Source organism: Anoplopoma fimbria, chromosome 13 (assembly GCF_027596085.1).
Source record: "Anoplopoma fimbria isolate UVic2021 breed Golden Eagle Sablefish chromosome 13, Afim_UVic_2022, whole genome shotgun sequence".
In the NCBI taxonomy this organism is placed as follows: Eukaryota; Metazoa; Chordata; class Actinopteri; order Perciformes; family Anoplopomatidae; genus Anoplopoma; species Anoplopoma fimbria.
The window spans coordinates 3,042,196-3,057,944 of NC_072461.1; the positions used below are offsets into that span (position 1 = coordinate 3,042,196).

The window sequence follows — 15,749 nt, forward strand, 5'->3', positions numbered from 1 at the left end:
CATCATTTTGTAATTGACCACACACACACACACACACACACACACACACACACACACACACACACACACACACACACACACACACACACACACACACACACACACACACACACACACACACACACACACACACACACACACACACACACACACACACACACACACACACACACACACACACACAGGGTATGGTGCTTTTAAGGGAATGTAACCATGAAGTGTATTATTTAGAAGTTGCAAGTGCCCAAGTGTCTTGACAAGTATTTATACTTTTAGAGTGAGACACTAATCATGAAAGTTATCACATGGAGTAGACACAGTTCAGAAGGATGATATTAGGGAGCATGATAATAAAAAAACAAAACACGTGGCAACTCAGTTTACAGTTCTTTTGAAATTCGGACAGAATAAAATGAAGCAAAAAAGGCAGCTAATGAGACATTCCCAAATGGGACAGACACTTCAGTTTTAACAAGGTGTTAAATAGGCACAGCAAATGACAACACGGCGGAAAAATCTAAACAAAATAAATGCTGTACTTGTCAGATTGGTTGTGGAAAACCATGGCAACAGCTGTGAGTGGATTGTTAATGGCACAGTTATCTCACAAAACAAAAAAACTATATTTGAAAGATACACTGTTTTCTAATGGACAACTCTCACACAAACACAAACACACATTAGTCCCACATATTTTGCATGAATAAGTTAATACAGTTTTTTATGAATTACCTCAGTGTATCTAGCAAAGACTGTAAAGAAGCTGATCAGCCCTATTAGAGGAAATCACAAGTAAATTGCATAGATTTCCATCATGAAAATATTTACAACTATACAAGCTATACAAAGCAGAGGAGATGAGAGCAAAGAAAAATAAGTGATTGTTTGTTCCTAGTCATGATTGTATACATACTGTACATAACACTAATTTAAATGTCATTGGAATTTACACCAGATTTTTACAGGAGGTGAGAGAAGATCTGAGATCATCATGATGATAAAACAAAACAGATTTATAAACTGGAGTACCGCAACTTAAAGAAATCTTCCCGTATGGTGCTCTAGCACAGGTCTGCACTATGTTAGTGCGTCTTCAACTAATTTCAATATACTCATGATGCAGGTAAGGAAATTTTCACACGTGTGATGAAAAACAGAATCAATTTAAAAAAAACAACATATTTCTTACAGAAAACAAAAGGACAAAGAGGTGGAGTGGTCCACTCAGAGGTCAAACAGTGCCACCTCTTTTCATTTCCTTCGACTTTCCTCCCGAACTTTCTGTGTCTTTCTCATGAAACACTACTTCATAGAATTCCATCCATAACCACATACATGCACTCAACCTTTTTTTTTTTAAACCTCACACATGCACTTTTCCATCTCTTTCAGACCAACATCTTTGAAATCAATCACCATTATGTTTCTATAAATAGCCTCTTTAATAGTTATATAGTCATACTTCCATTAATTATTATGTTATTTTCCATTCAAACAATATTTCCCCTGGATGACAATTTTCAAATTTTAGGATGTTGAGTCAGAACTGCACCTTTCATCTACAGGCTGATCCTCCTCCTTTTATGAGCCTGGATCAGGGCTGAGAGGTCAGGGGTTAGGCGGGTGTAGAGCTTTTCTCACTGGCCAGACTGGGTTTGGGGTCTGGTCTGTGGGGTTTGTGCTGAGGGCTGCTGCGAAGGTTGTCATCCATCTGCAGTACAGGATGTCCAGTTTATTCAGAGCACACATGCAGAAGCAGAAAATAATATGACAATGATTCAGTAAGTGACAATATATATACTTTTAGTACAGCTGAGACTGTACCTGCCACATGAAACCATGCACCCATGCAAAGAGACGATAAAAGGAAAGCAGAAGCACCTTCTCTATCAAGTTGGATTCTTTGTTTACAAGCTGAGTTAGTTTCTGGAGGTTGGCATCCATTGTTTCCTGAACAGGTGGGGGAGGACCTGGAGAGAAACGATGTGAGCAGACACCCGCAGAAGGAGATAGCAGAGAGTCAGTGGAAGAGGAACAGTGTTAGGCTGATGAGCACCCACAAATAGAGAAGATTCAAAGAGCAGGCATGCAGTGAAACAAAGATGTGAGGGATATAGGGATATACTGATGATGTTAGTAGTTTTGTGTGCTTGTGTTTGTATATAATGTAAAATGCCCTCTGCATTTTTGTATGTGTGGATTTCACCAAGCTAAAGCGCAATAGAGTGAGAGTATTTCCAGTGCGTGCAGCGATCTTACAAGGGTGGTCCGAGCTGAAGTAGACTGCGAGGATGTTGTCACAGAAGCTTGTGAGGTTATCGAGCTGTCTCAGGTGGCTCTGCAAAGGGCTACTGGGGAGACTGGCTTTGTAAACTGGAGCCACAAAACCAAACACAAAGGCGTCCAGGCTGGTCGGCCTGCAAACAAACAAAAATAAATGATGCACACACAGAGACAAGCTATATGAGCCAACAAATGTAGTATTACTCATTCTGTCAGTGTTTCATACATCCTGAGTTACAGTTAATAAACAAAAAGCATTTTCTGTGTCTGATTTCTCCCAAAATGATTCTGAAATACACTTCAGAAGGACGCATTCCCTCTAATATGATGAACATCCACTGGACAACCTCAGATCAAAACTTAGATCAAAATTTGGCCTATTGGTATATTATTGTGAACAATTGTAATCAAATGGCCAACTGAGTATTTCATGAATCATATTTAATGAAGAATAATAACATTTAAAGAAAAACTAACCCCAACACAGACTCCTAACCACAAATTAAATAAAATAAGAACATCCATCCCAACATTACCATCCCGATTTATCATGATTTTTCATCTCTTCTGACTTCCAATAGCTTTGAACATGAATGTGATGTACATATACGCTCCATCAAATGAGATTAAAGCACTCACAAATTGCCAAAGAAGTAGTTTTCAGTTCCCAGTCTGTATGAGAGCAGATTCAGGCACTCTTTGGCATCACTGTAGATCTGAGACAGACAGTTAGAAAGATTTCCAGTCGTGAAAAAAAGAACTTTGCAGTCACAACCATACAGAGTTGACAAAACATGTGACTGATGAACTAGTCAATATTTACCTTTCCCTCTACCTCAGTGATTCTGTGTAGCGGCGCCTCTCCTTTAGTTAGAAGGATGCGGGAGAGGGCGTTGTTAGCAAGGCGACTAGGGACGAGAAAGTTAAGAGGGAATGGCGACCGTGAAGCAAACCATGGACGTGTCAGATTGGCGTAGTTTTCTGCATCCACCCAGAAAGTGTGCAACTGTGGTATAGAAAGCATCACTCTAAATATTAACAGAACTCACAGATTAGTTTTCGTCAGGGAACAAGCAGAAGAGAGATGGTGTTACCAGAGCTGGTCGTAGTTTCTCTTCAAGCAGAGCGATGTATGCCATGGTGTCAGCTCCTTGTCTGGCTGTCAATTCATAGTCTGCATTAAACCTCTGAAAAAAGAACAATCACATTTATTACAGTAGATCTAAATGGATTCAGGGAAATAATGACCATGTGACAGACAGTGAGCAGCCTTGGTATTCACTGTTACCTGTTTTCTCAGGAAGTTGAGAATATTTGTAGGTTCTTGAACTGCAGAGTCTCCACACAGCAACTCTGGGACTGTCGCTGCAGGTTGAACAACAGGAAGAAGATATTACAATTCAATACAAAGCTAGCATCTGGTGTTGCATCTGCATACACGTTATTAAGCTATTGTAATCAAATATGTATGGTTTTCTACAATCTAAATGAATTCACTCCATTTGGGAACCAGATCAGATGCATAAAAACATTGAACCCATGCTTTTAATCTGTGTTTTCAACCTTTTCTGGCACATTTTTGGGTCCATAAAATGTTCATGACTTGGTCTTAGAGTGTTAGTTGCCATGTGAGTTTAAGTATGCACACTGTTGTATTGTATGCTCCTAAATGCATCAAATACTGATATAGTCCAAACTAAAATGTACAGTATATATTTAACAAATATTCCTATACCAGTCATCCACATACTGTATATAAAGACGTTCCCATGTGGTGTCTGGACCACGCTGTTATGTAATTCTGGTTTATAGCTGCAGCCCACCTGTTAGAGTTTTCCATGTCCAGTCTATAGGAGCAACTGTGACTTTTGCACCAGAAAACTTGGCGTATGCCTGAAAGAAAACCCACATTTGAATTAGGAAAAAGGTTAAATAAAAAAAAAAAAGAGAGAAGAAAAAACAAGCAAAACTATGAGCTACAACATAAAAAATGAAGGAAAAAAGATTAATAATTAAATAAACTAAGAATTCCACTAAATATTATATTCTTCATCTTAAAATGTCAAATAATAGTAAAAAAAACTAGCGATTACAAATGTTTCATTTCGACTGACTCACACACACACACACACCTAAAAGATGTCCAGTGTAGAATCAATAAAACAGAGAAAAGCAGCATTGTGTTTAAATTGTGTTTTTTTTGTTACTTCTTGCAAATTTTTTTGTTACTTCTTGCAAATTTCCCCGCTGCGGGACTAATAAAGGATTATCTTATCTTATCTTATCTTATCTTAAAAAACAAAACCCTGGAGGCCCTAGGACCATAGAACATGTGTAATGAAAAATAACTAACAAGAAATTGGTTATTTTAAGTCGATTAACCATTTCAGCTCTAGAATTAATGAACAGGACTATGCCTGAAAACTATGACACTTTATAAATATATGAGACTGAAGTCACACACACACACACACACACACAACACACACACACACACACACACACACACACACACACACACACACACACACACACACACACACACTTTATCAGAAAATGAGTCAAAGTGTCACCTTGTGGTTAGAGTTATAACTGCATGGATTCACGGACAGACAACACGACAAAAGCATGCAAACACTGTTCATTTTCGGACACTGTTATTACTACATCGGTCCTCGTCGACAGCTAGATATTAAACATATTAAATAAATATATAATATATAACAGCCTCAACAAGCTGACCTTCAAGGACCACATGTATGTTACCAATGAGAGGGAGGTCTGGCAGACATGGAGACAGAGAGAAGTGAGAATTAAAGGAAATATTATCTTCTATCATGTAAACTGAGCAGCTATCTTAAAATGCAAAACTGCAGGAGGCAAGTTAGCATGGAGGCTAGCCAGAAACACAGAGAGAGGACGCAAAGGAAACCGGAGAAGAAACATTCCCTCTTGAAAGCACTGGTGGATAAAACGACCGTGTTGTGTTTTACAATCAGACGACAACGATACCTGAACTATGAGGGACTCTGTGTGGACGGAAGGCAAACCCCAGTCTCCTCCCCAGCATCTCAGCTCCATGGCAGCCGCCATGTTTTTTTTGATTCATAGAAGGAGCTGGTGACGTCACTAGGTGTCATATCATCAAGTGGAGAAATTAAATAGGTGTGCTAAGAAGTATGTGACTGGAATGGATGTGAATATTGATGTGTTTTGAATATATAATCTTTGAGAAATCAGTGTCTTGGATTTTGTCAATAAACTAAAATTGTTCATTTCCAGTAAAAAAAAAAAAAAAAAAAAGAAAGGTAAGTTTGTTAGGATAATTACTTTACTTGTGTGAGTTATGGTGAGGAACTCCTGAAGGAATTAAACCATCCCAGCAACAACGTGTGTGATTCGATCCAAAGCTGCAGAACAGTCTCTAATAGACCTTGTGGTGAGACTATTTTGCCAACCATAGTCAATTATGGACTCTATAATAATTACTTTTATGGGATGTAGCCTATTTATAAAATGGCCAAGATTCTGTCCTACTTTATTTCAGGAATCATACGTTGATTTTCATTTTCATTTTACTTATTTACAGTAAGAATAGCATGATAGACTTCTGAAACTGCTGAAGGCTGCCAGGTGTTTTATCGGAGACCAGACAGCCAGCCACAAACGGATGCGCTGTGATAATGCTCTGAGGGATGGTAAATGTCTCTCTTTGGCTTGGACCAGCATCTGAGATGTTGGAGTGTACTTGAGGTTTGTAGAAAAAGTCTTAAGACGAGTACCAGACATCTCTCATGAAATGTTTCCAGGGTCCCAAGTCTAGCCCTCTTTGTCCTTCCCTTCCCACATTCTCCAACAGATTGAATTTAGAGAAGGTTTACAGAGGCATTTAGAAATAGTTAGATTCAATTAAATTTAAATTAAAACCATCTGGAATACAGAAGTCAAATTTAACCGGCTTACTTGAGATGAGCTAGGAGATCAAATACACAGGTTCATGATGTTTGTTAAAAACATTGGCCAGCTGGAATCAAGTTTTCCTCCTTGAAGACCCAGGTACAACCCATTTCAGACATTTATTTCAGTTGGCTGACTGTGTGCAGGCTGATTTAGAGTACTTTTTATGCTATTATATTTCTAATCCCCAAAAGATTGTTAACATAAAGACCCAAGGAATACAAATGTTTCTAAATAAAATAGGGCTATAAATACATAAAAATGCTCACATTTAGAGAACACAGTTTATTCAGTTATTTTATTTATATAGCACTTTTCAAGTGTAAATACAAAGATTAAAAAATTAATCTTTAATTAATAAAAAATACTTTTAATAAAAGGTATAAAATTGTCAGAAACCCATTTAAGGCTTTCACTGTATGACAAAAATGATAGCACATCAAGCAGCACTGGGCACATTCATAAACAGATGGAGGTGCAAGTGAAAAAATAAAATAAAAAAGTTAATTTATAATTAAGTATGATGTGGATACAATAAATAAGGTCATATAAAGCAGGTGAAATTCAAGTAAAGGAAATAACCACATATATAAACAAATAAGATGCAAATATGTGAGGTGATATCAAGTAAAAGTATTGCTGTACTTTGACAATCCTTTTAAGAATAAAATACAATGTATAATTACTTATGTGTTGTTTCAAATGTGCATGTGCTTTTACATACAGTGACTACATATGATTTATCATTTGATGAAACTATAGCAAGGGGACACTCCCTCAAACTATTAAAACAGTTCCTACACTGTGCCACTTTCGCAATAGTGTGCAAGGACACTCCCCTTTGCTTTAAAAGCTATGCCTGTGTCCACAAAACCATCTCACCTCTGCTGACATTTTGCTTCAACATCTGGATTTTCTTCATTCTGTGTTAAGATAGGTGATTAATCTGTGACAGGTTTATTGATCAACAAGTGGAAACTCAATTATTTCTTCAGGAACAGTGCTTCTGCTGAGGTGTGTCCCATACTGAAGCACTGAATGATGGATGTGTGGGCCAGAGCGGCGGCTCTGTCTCTGCTGCTGCAACAGCTGGTGCTCACTGCCACAGCTCAAGGCATTAGTAAGTACTCTTCACCATCTATGCCCCTCTGGAAAACGTCTGTAGATCAGCACATTTCAAGTGACTGTCTTCTCCAATTCCTAACAATCTGTTGTCTGTTCTTACAAATTCTAATCTTCAGCAAGCTTGCAAATATCAAGGGTCTCATCATTTCTTTGGCTTTTTCATTGTGGTAGTAGAATTTGACGTCCAGGATCTTGGACTGTCCGACCTAAATGAGTAAATTAGTTTTAGATGATAAATTAACACTAACTGCCATATGAGAAAGTGCATGTGGAAAACTATGTTTTGCCTGGAATCTACTTGCAAATGTTTCCACAGAATTTCCTGTCGCTTTGTATTAGTCTTGAATTCAACCCACGGCTGTGTGCAAGTGTTTTTGTGTATGTATATGTGTGTATGTGTCTTTGCGAGCGTGAGTGTGAGCGTGAGGTAGTGAGTTTGTTCCAGTGGAAAGAGTTTACTGCTGCTCCTTTCTGCAGCTCCAGTCTACCTCTCTATAAAAACACAGCACAAACATGAACGTGCATTTAGACAGACACATGCACGCACAAACACATGTACACTGTCACACATATACACGTACAATAGTGTGCTGACTCAGCAGTAGCAATCCGTAGTACACTGTGGGCCATAGCCATCAAGACACACACAGAAAACTTTCCATTAATTGTGACAAAAAAGAAACTCAGCACCACCAGTATACCCGATTTAATGCTCTCAGTTGGTATTCTGAATATTTCCTAAGCTCTTTGCACGCACTATACTGTGTGTTTCCCTCACTGTCTGTGTTGAACTGTGCCTTTCCTCTGAACTTTTTTGGTCACATTATGGTACAATGTGTTTACAGCAGTATATTGCAGGTTTTTAACAATGCTCTCCTGTGTTAGTCTATGACCTGCTGGTGTCTCCGGACTGCCTGCCAGACTTGCTCCAAGGAAGCCTAAAGAACAAAGGGCGAGATGAGGCATTCATCCTCTCTTCCTTCAGGCTGCTCAGCAAGGCCCCTACCTCTCTCTACAGTGTCATCAACCCCAAAGACAACACCAAGTACCTGGAGGTCAGCGTGCAGGCCAAACTGAGCAAGGGTGAATTATTCTACTAAAACTTTGTATTAGTAGAATAATACAAAGTTTTATTCTTTGTATTATTCTACAAATGATGTGGTGTATAACCAATTATGTGGTGTATAACACCACATAATGGTGTTATACAGACTACATTATGAGCTATCTGTTTTAACTTGGGTTCTCCTGCAGCCTTTCTCTGTCTTTAATTCTCACTTCTCTCTATCTCTAGTGACCATTCGTTACCAGAAGACTGATGGCAGATTTGTCACAACCAGTTTCACCCATGGTTCCCTGGCAGATGGCCGAGATCACCATGTGATGCTACATGCCAGTGGTCTACAGGGCGGCCCACCTCGCCTCAACATCTATGTAGACTGCAGACTGGCACACAGTTTGGATGATCTGCCCGCTGCGTTTGGGTCACTCCCCCCTGGTCCCAACAAAGTGGCACTTAGGACCCTGCAGTCGAGTGCACAGGTGAATAAGAGGTTTAAAGTTGAGATGAATTTCATATTTGGTGGCAGAGATATTTGCTGCATTAAAAAAATGGTAAAGCCCCAATAATACTGCGTAAATATGTATACTGTTAGCGCAGTGCAAAAACTAGACATGCCACAAGTATATCATTCCAGTTATTTTTACTTTCTTTTCAAGGATGAACTGACAGACTTGAAGCTGGTGATAGAGGACACCATAGACAATGTGGCGACTCTGCAGGACTGCAGCGTGGATCAGCCTGAATCTCTGCAGCTGCTCAGTGAGAACAGTTTGCAACTGACTGTCTGTGGTCACCTTATCATTAGAACCTAGACCTGGTAGTTGTGGGCTGTGTATCTTATTATCTTATTGTGATTGGTGAAATTCCCACAGGTATCCAGGGAGGCCGGACGGAACAAGACCAGGCCACCATGCAGGAGCTGAAGGACATGGTATCTGAGATGAAGGAGCTGCTCAACAAGCAGGTATCCCAGCTCTGAGTCATAGTCTTGTGAGTCTCACATGGGTAACTGATGAAAGAAAAAACACAACCTTTTTAAATTGTTTAAGATGAATTGGAAAAATAAATCAAAGTACCAAAGTTTTTCAACATAGAGTTCTAATAAAACGTCCAATAATTTGGTTGTTTGCCACTTGTTGTTCCTTTTTAAGACCAGGTTGTTGCTTGATTAGCTTAAATGGATGAAAAAGAAGAAATATCTTTTGACAAACGTTGGGTAGCAGAAAATGTGGAGAGGTCACTGGTTGTTTAGATCACTTACCTACTTTAAAAAGTAGAAGAATGTGGGCTGATTCACTACCATTTGGAAATTCCTTTTTCCTCAGTATAAGATTGGTTTTGCAATAAAATCAGCAGTGAGAATCCAGACTTTGAGGACCTGCTGGCAGTCTCTTGTTTCAAGACTTTATGTAATCTCTGCAACAGAGGGGTGAGTAGTACAAAAATTCACCCCAGCAGCAGAAAGAAGTGGATGATTTCAGACGTTAATTTAAAGCAGAGGATTTGTAAAGAGATAAGGCATCAAACAGGGAGCCTAAGGCAATAGAAAGCTTGTTATATAGTTCAGCATCCCATACTTGTCGTACACATTGGGAGAATCCTTTATATAAGGAAAAAGATCAACAAAGATCCCCTTAGCAGATACACATGTTATAGTCTCATTCAGATTTGAAACATAAGATAGTGATTTGCCGCCGGTGATATAAGCTGTAAAGTCATAACACAATTACCCAACACAGTTTTCCCTGACTAACAGTCCTTCACTGTGTTTCTTTAAGATTAAGGAGACAACTTTTCTGAGGAATACTATCTCAGAGTGTCTTGCCTGTGGTAAGCAGTACAAAAAACGTTATCATTTTTAGACACTACTGACAAAGTGACAATTCAACAAGGTGCTTTCATATCTGGCTGTGTGTGCCCACAGGTCTTGGTGGCAAACCAACCAACACAGGTCCAGCTCCAAGTCCTGCCCAGTTTGTCATGCAGCCTCAGCCTCTGACTCAGTGCCCACCTGGCACCTGTTTCAGACAGAACATGTGCATCCGTTCAGAGTCTGGGGGTTTTCAGTGTGCCCCATGTCCTGATGGATATACAGGAGACGGGACGCACTGTGACGATGTAGATGAGGTTTGTGTTATTTGTTTCTTGGTGTGTATGCGAATATGCAACCAGTAAAATAGCAGTAATTAACATTTTACCGTGTTTATGTTGTATGTCTTAGTGCCAGTTTAATCCCTGTTACCCTGGTGTCCGGTGCATAAACACTGCTCCTGGTTTTCGCTGTGAGAAATGCCCTCTGGGATACAGCGGACCAGTGCTAAATGGAGTGGGAGTGTCCTATGCTAAGTCCCACAAACAGGTACAACAAACACTATTACTACACAGTATATAAAAACATTCCTACTGTTTGAATTATATGTGCCTGTTGGCAGAATGTGAATTCTATCTTCTATCTTTTCTTTCCAGGTGTGTGATGATATAGATGAGTGTGTGGGCCCACTAAAGAATGGAGGTTGCACTGCCAACTCAAACTGCTACAACACTATGGTGAGGCCACTGGAACTAGAGTATGGTTATTGTCACACTCTCTTCTAGCAGGAGGACTGGTTTTTACTCAGTGTTCTCCTCACCAGGGCTCCTTCCGCTGCGGAGAGTGTAAAACTGGCTTCGAAGGTGACCAGGTGAGAGGCTGCCATGGTACCAGGCTTTGCCCCAACGGTCAACCCAGCCCCTGTGACGCCAATGCCGAGTGTGTTGTGGAGAGAGACGGCAGCATTAGCTGTGTGGTAAGAATTTAGAAAAATACTGAAGCCATATTCGTCTGTTTAAGGACCCCTGGGGCATGAGTGTGAATCACCAAAGATTGTGCTGTTCCTCATTACATAATTTACATAAAACGTCACAACATGACTTTTTCTTCTGTGTGTGTGTTAGTGTGGCGTTGGTTGGGCAGGTAATGGCTATATGTGTGGCAAGGACACAGATATTGATGCATATCCTGACAATAAGCTCCAGTGCAGGGACATCAACTGTAAGCAGGTACTCATTTCAACACCCCCTACCTCTTTTACATTTACTTCATGCTAGTATTATACATTAATGCTCTGTGCGTGTTTTGCTGTGTTGTTTCCAGGATAACTGTGTCTTTGTGCCAAACTCTGGCCAAGAGGATGCTGACAGGGACGGGCTGGGTGACTCCTGTGATGACGATGCAGACAGTGATGGCATTACTAACATAGATGTAGGTAACTTAGTTCCATAGGACCAGCATACACATTTTGATGGGCTCTTCCATTTGAATGAACAGGAATTTAACTCACTCACTTGAGCCCCTGCCCTGTACAGTAAAACTCCCTTTTTTTTGTCCTAGGACAACTGCTGGCTCGTACCTAACGTGGACCAAAGGAACAGCGATAAGGATCTCTTTGGCGACGCCTGTGACAACTGCAGAACAGTTGTAAATCCCTCACAGAGGGATACCGATCAGGACGGGCTGGGAGATGAATGTGATGATGATATGGACGGGGACGGTTAGTGTGTTTATTATATAACAGTCAAATTATTATTATTGTCACATAGTTTTGTGATCGCTGTACATCACTGGGTGTAATCAGAGGGGCAATTTTTGTTAATGGTCACATTGTATGAAAAGGTTGGATGGTCATTACTGTGGGAGGTGTAGTAACTGGGCCATTACTGCTAATTGCATCAATTACATGTAATATATTGAAAACAATTTGTGAAACCAATTGTCTGATAATCACATTTAACAACTACCATGTCTGTTAGGGTTATCCAAACCACAGACTGTCCGGAACAGACTGTCTAGACAAGAATACAACTTTTACCATCCTGTTTGATGGAAAGTCTGGACATTTTTGTTGCTTCACTGGTCTGGCAGCACTTTATCTGTTTAAAACATTGTCCTGGTCTTTTGGTGTCTGTTTCCAATTCACATCCTCTAACAGTTAGATCATTGGCTTTCAGGAAAACAACTCAAGCCTCGTAAAAAAATAAAACTAAAAACACCAGTACAAAACAGTGTTAAATGTTAAAATGTTCCAACTGGAATCATAACTGTAAACTTTTCCCACTGAATTTTCCTGTAAGAGCAGCTCTAATTTGTTCCTTTAGAAAAACAGCTTTAACTTTTTTGTGTGCTCGCATGTTTACCTTTATATGCTCACAGATGTTGCATGTTTGGACTCTGTTGATGTTCATTTCTTTTGGTAGGGCTCCGACCTCTTGATCCTTTGGTTATGTCTTTAACTCCAAGGCTGGATTGCTAAGCGCTTGGTCATGTCTGTCTCCTCTCTTAAAGCATTTTTCCACAGTAGGCCTCCGCCAGGCATTAAAGGCCACTGGAAACTATTTCACCTTTGTCTTCAACAAACACTGCCATCTGGTGATGCATTCGACAGACCTGTGTCTGTAGGCTGTGTTCTGTCATGCTTTTTTGGTTTTCCACTCAGCGTTTTTACACATGACGCAGACATAAAAGGGCTGAGTTGGTTATTTTTGCAGGCTACAAGAATATCCTTGATAACTGCCAGCAAGTCCCCAATGTGGACCAGAAAGACAGAGACAACGATGGGGTGGGAGATGCCTGCGACAGCTGTCCTGATGTAGCCAACCCTAACCAGGTACCAAACCAAACAACGACCTGAACAAGACTCATCTGCTGTTGCTTCTCTGACCAACAGTGTTTGCTTTGTCTACCTGCAGTCTGACTCAGATGATGACCTTGTAGGAGATACCTGTGACGACAACATAGACAGGTATAGCCCACTGCACAACCAGTGGTATGAATGTATATACAGATGTGTAATGTTTTGACCTACCTCCTCTTTGTCAGTGATGGTGATGGACACCAGAACACCAAAGACAACTGTCCCACAATCATCAACTCCTCTCAGCTGGACACTGACAAGGATGGAATGGTTTTAATCTCCTCATCCATACTTAAATTAATTTATTAAATTAATCATATTTTATTCATTCTCCTCATGCATGCTGACATATTGATGGCTCTGTGTTAACCCTGCTCCAAATGTGCAATTTTATCTAAATAGGGAGATGAATGTGACGATGACGACGATAACGACGGCATAGTGGACGATGATGATAACTGCAGATTGGTCCCCAACCTAGACCAAATAGACACAGATAGTTAGTATCACCAAAGGTTTTATCCTCGGTGCGTACAGACATGTGTACAGTATGTGTTTGTGCTATGTGGTCCCTACTAAGCTGCATCCTTGTATCTCAGATAACAATGTTGGAGACGCATGCGAAGGTGATTTTGACAAAGACAACATCATTGACATAATCGACCACTGCCCAGAGAACGCTGAAGTCACCCTGACCGACTTCAGAGCCTATCAGACCGTAGTGCTGGATCCAGAGGGGGACTCTCAGATTGACCCCAACTGGGTGGTCCTGAATCAGGTAAACAACAGCCAAAGTTTAACCCCCTTTCATAGTTAGCCTCTGATACAGTTACGTTAGAAGTCTTTGTATGAAGCTCATACCAGTTCCGTCCATATTCTTTACAAAATGAGTATTTTTCTTAGAATTCAACAACAACATATGTCCTGTAATAGGACAAATAAAGTGAAACTACTCTGATACGTCATGACAGGGCATGGAGATAGTTCAGACCATGAACTCTGATCCTGGCCTTGCTGTAGGTAAGCACAGAATACCTTCATACTGTCTCATCCTCATCTGTTTTTAACAATAGAATATTCCCATCTTCCTCAGTAGTTTTTATTTGTCAGCCTTTGCCTTATATCTTGTGTATTTTTTTCCTCCACCTTCCACATCTGCAGGCTACAAAGCGTTCAGTGGCGTTGACTTTGAGGGAACATTCCACGTTAACACGGTGACGGACGATGACTATACTGGTTTCATCTTCGGCTACCAGGACTCCTCCTCCTTCTACGTGGTGATGTGGAAGCAGACAGAACAAACCTACTGGCAGGCTGCACCCTTCAGAGCCGTTGCTGAGCCAGGAATACAACTCAAGGTAAATGTCTGCATTTCTATACACATTCGCACATTGATGGCAGCGAGCTACCGTTTAAGGTGCATCCTGACTGCCAGGAGCGATTGGTGATTCAATGTCTTGCCCAAGGACACTTTGACAGGAGGATCTGGGTATTCATCTGCCAACCTTGTGATGAGTGGGCAACCCAATCCACTTCCTGAGTTACAGCTAAGGGGAAGAGTGTTTACTTTTTGAATCTCTTGTTCTTTCCCTCTCGTATGCTATCCGTTTCTTTATTACTACCAGGCAGTTAAGTCGAAGACGGGTCCCGGTGAGTATCTGAGGAACTCCCTTTGGCACACAGGAGACACCCCGGATCAGGTCCGGCTCCTGTGGAAGGACCCCAGGAACGTTGGCTGGAAGGACAAGGTTTCCTACCGCTGGTTCCTGCAGCACAGACCACAGGTTGGATACATCAGGTACAAACATCAGGACAGCCTCCAACACTCGGAGACATACTCACTCACATACTGTGTGGACTGACTAACTTGTTTCAACTCCTGTATGAACCAGGGCTCGCTTCTTTGAGGGTTCGAAACTGGTGGCGGACACAGACGTGATAATTGATACCAGTATGAGAGGCGGGAGACTGGGTGTGTTCTGCTTCTCTCAGGAAAACATAATCTGGTCCAACCTTAAGTACCGTTGCAACGGTGAGTGTTTGCAAGTTAGAGGCAGTCATTCACCTACATAAACTCCAAGTATGCCTAAGCATTTGTTTTTCTTTCCAATCCTCACAGACACCATTCCTGCTGACTACGAGGATCTTAATGCCCAGAACACAGAGTGAAGCCAGAGAAGGGGAGCGATCATTTAGGAAACAACTTGAGCCCTGCTGAAAGAGCTGCACTGCTGAAAACAGAGAGAAAAAGGACACGATAAAGAGAAAAAGATTAATGTGAGAGGGAAAATGAAGGACAATTTTGGTGAAGGACTTTGGTGATGCTATTTTAACTTTGACATTTCAGTGAGAGGGTCTTAGGAAACTATAACATTGGGCATTATATACTCTACTTGTGTTTAACTGAAGCCAGTACACTCTTGTATAAATCAGCAGGTTGTAGGTTTATGCATAGCTCAAATACAACTCTATCAGCATTTTATGAGTACTGTTAAATATGTACAATAAAATTCTGAGCATTAAAGAAAATCAACGCAGGCTCTTTTTTTGAGATCATTGTGTTATGTATCTATATTAGAGAAAACAGCAAATAAAAACACCACATGGCGTTTAATGGCTGTTTTATTGAAAGAGAGTCAACAACGAACTGC

The 15,749-nt window shown here is 40.6% G+C and overlaps 2 protein-coding genes across 4 annotated transcripts; one reads left to right on the plus strand and one right to left on the minus strand.

Moving 5' to 3' along the window:
• Positions 1–188: 188 nt before the first annotated feature.
• Positions 189–5,382, minus strand: mtx3 (metaxin 3). Of its 3 annotated transcripts, none has more exons than XM_054611218.1 (9): positions 5,296–5,382; positions 4,107–4,176; positions 3,572–3,648; positions 3,378–3,470; positions 3,107–3,289; positions 2,923–2,999; positions 2,260–2,417; positions 1,882–1,970; positions 189–1,711 (listed from the first exon to the last, which is right to left on the minus strand). In XM_054611218.1, exons 1-9 carry the CDS (start codon positions 5,374–5,376, stop codon positions 1,616–1,618), a joined length of 924 nt encoding a protein of 307 aa, XP_054467193.1. In that variant the 5' UTR covers positions 5,377–5,382; the 3' UTR covers positions 189–1,615. The 3 variants fall into 3 exon arrangements, with proteins under 3 accessions (XP_054467193.1, XP_054467191.1, XP_054467192.1); XM_054611216.1 differs by having other exon boundaries at positions 1,825–1,970; positions 5,296–5,379; XM_054611217.1 differs by lacking the exon at positions 1,882–1,970 and having other exon boundaries at positions 1,621–1,711; positions 5,296–5,379.
• A 1,881-nt stretch (positions 5,383–7,263) lies between these two features.
• On the plus strand, positions 7,264–15,267 carry thbs4a (thrombospondin 4a). Its single transcript, XM_054611694.1, has 23 exons — positions 7,264–7,360; positions 8,251–8,448; positions 8,660–8,907; positions 9,085–9,187; positions 9,301–9,392; positions 10,207–10,258; positions 10,353–10,555; positions 10,650–10,787; positions 10,895–10,975; positions 11,062–11,214; positions 11,363–11,467; positions 11,562–11,669; positions 11,799–11,958; positions 12,953–13,071; positions 13,154–13,206; positions 13,284–13,368; positions 13,501–13,597; positions 13,698–13,876; positions 14,070–14,118; positions 14,260–14,456; positions 14,724–14,896; positions 14,991–15,130; positions 15,218–15,267. Exons 1-23 carry the CDS (start codon positions 7,279–7,281, stop codon positions 15,265–15,267), a joined length of 2,865 nt encoding a protein of 954 aa, XP_054467669.1. The 5' UTR covers positions 7,264–7,278.
• Positions 15,268–15,749: the final 482 nt, after the last annotated feature.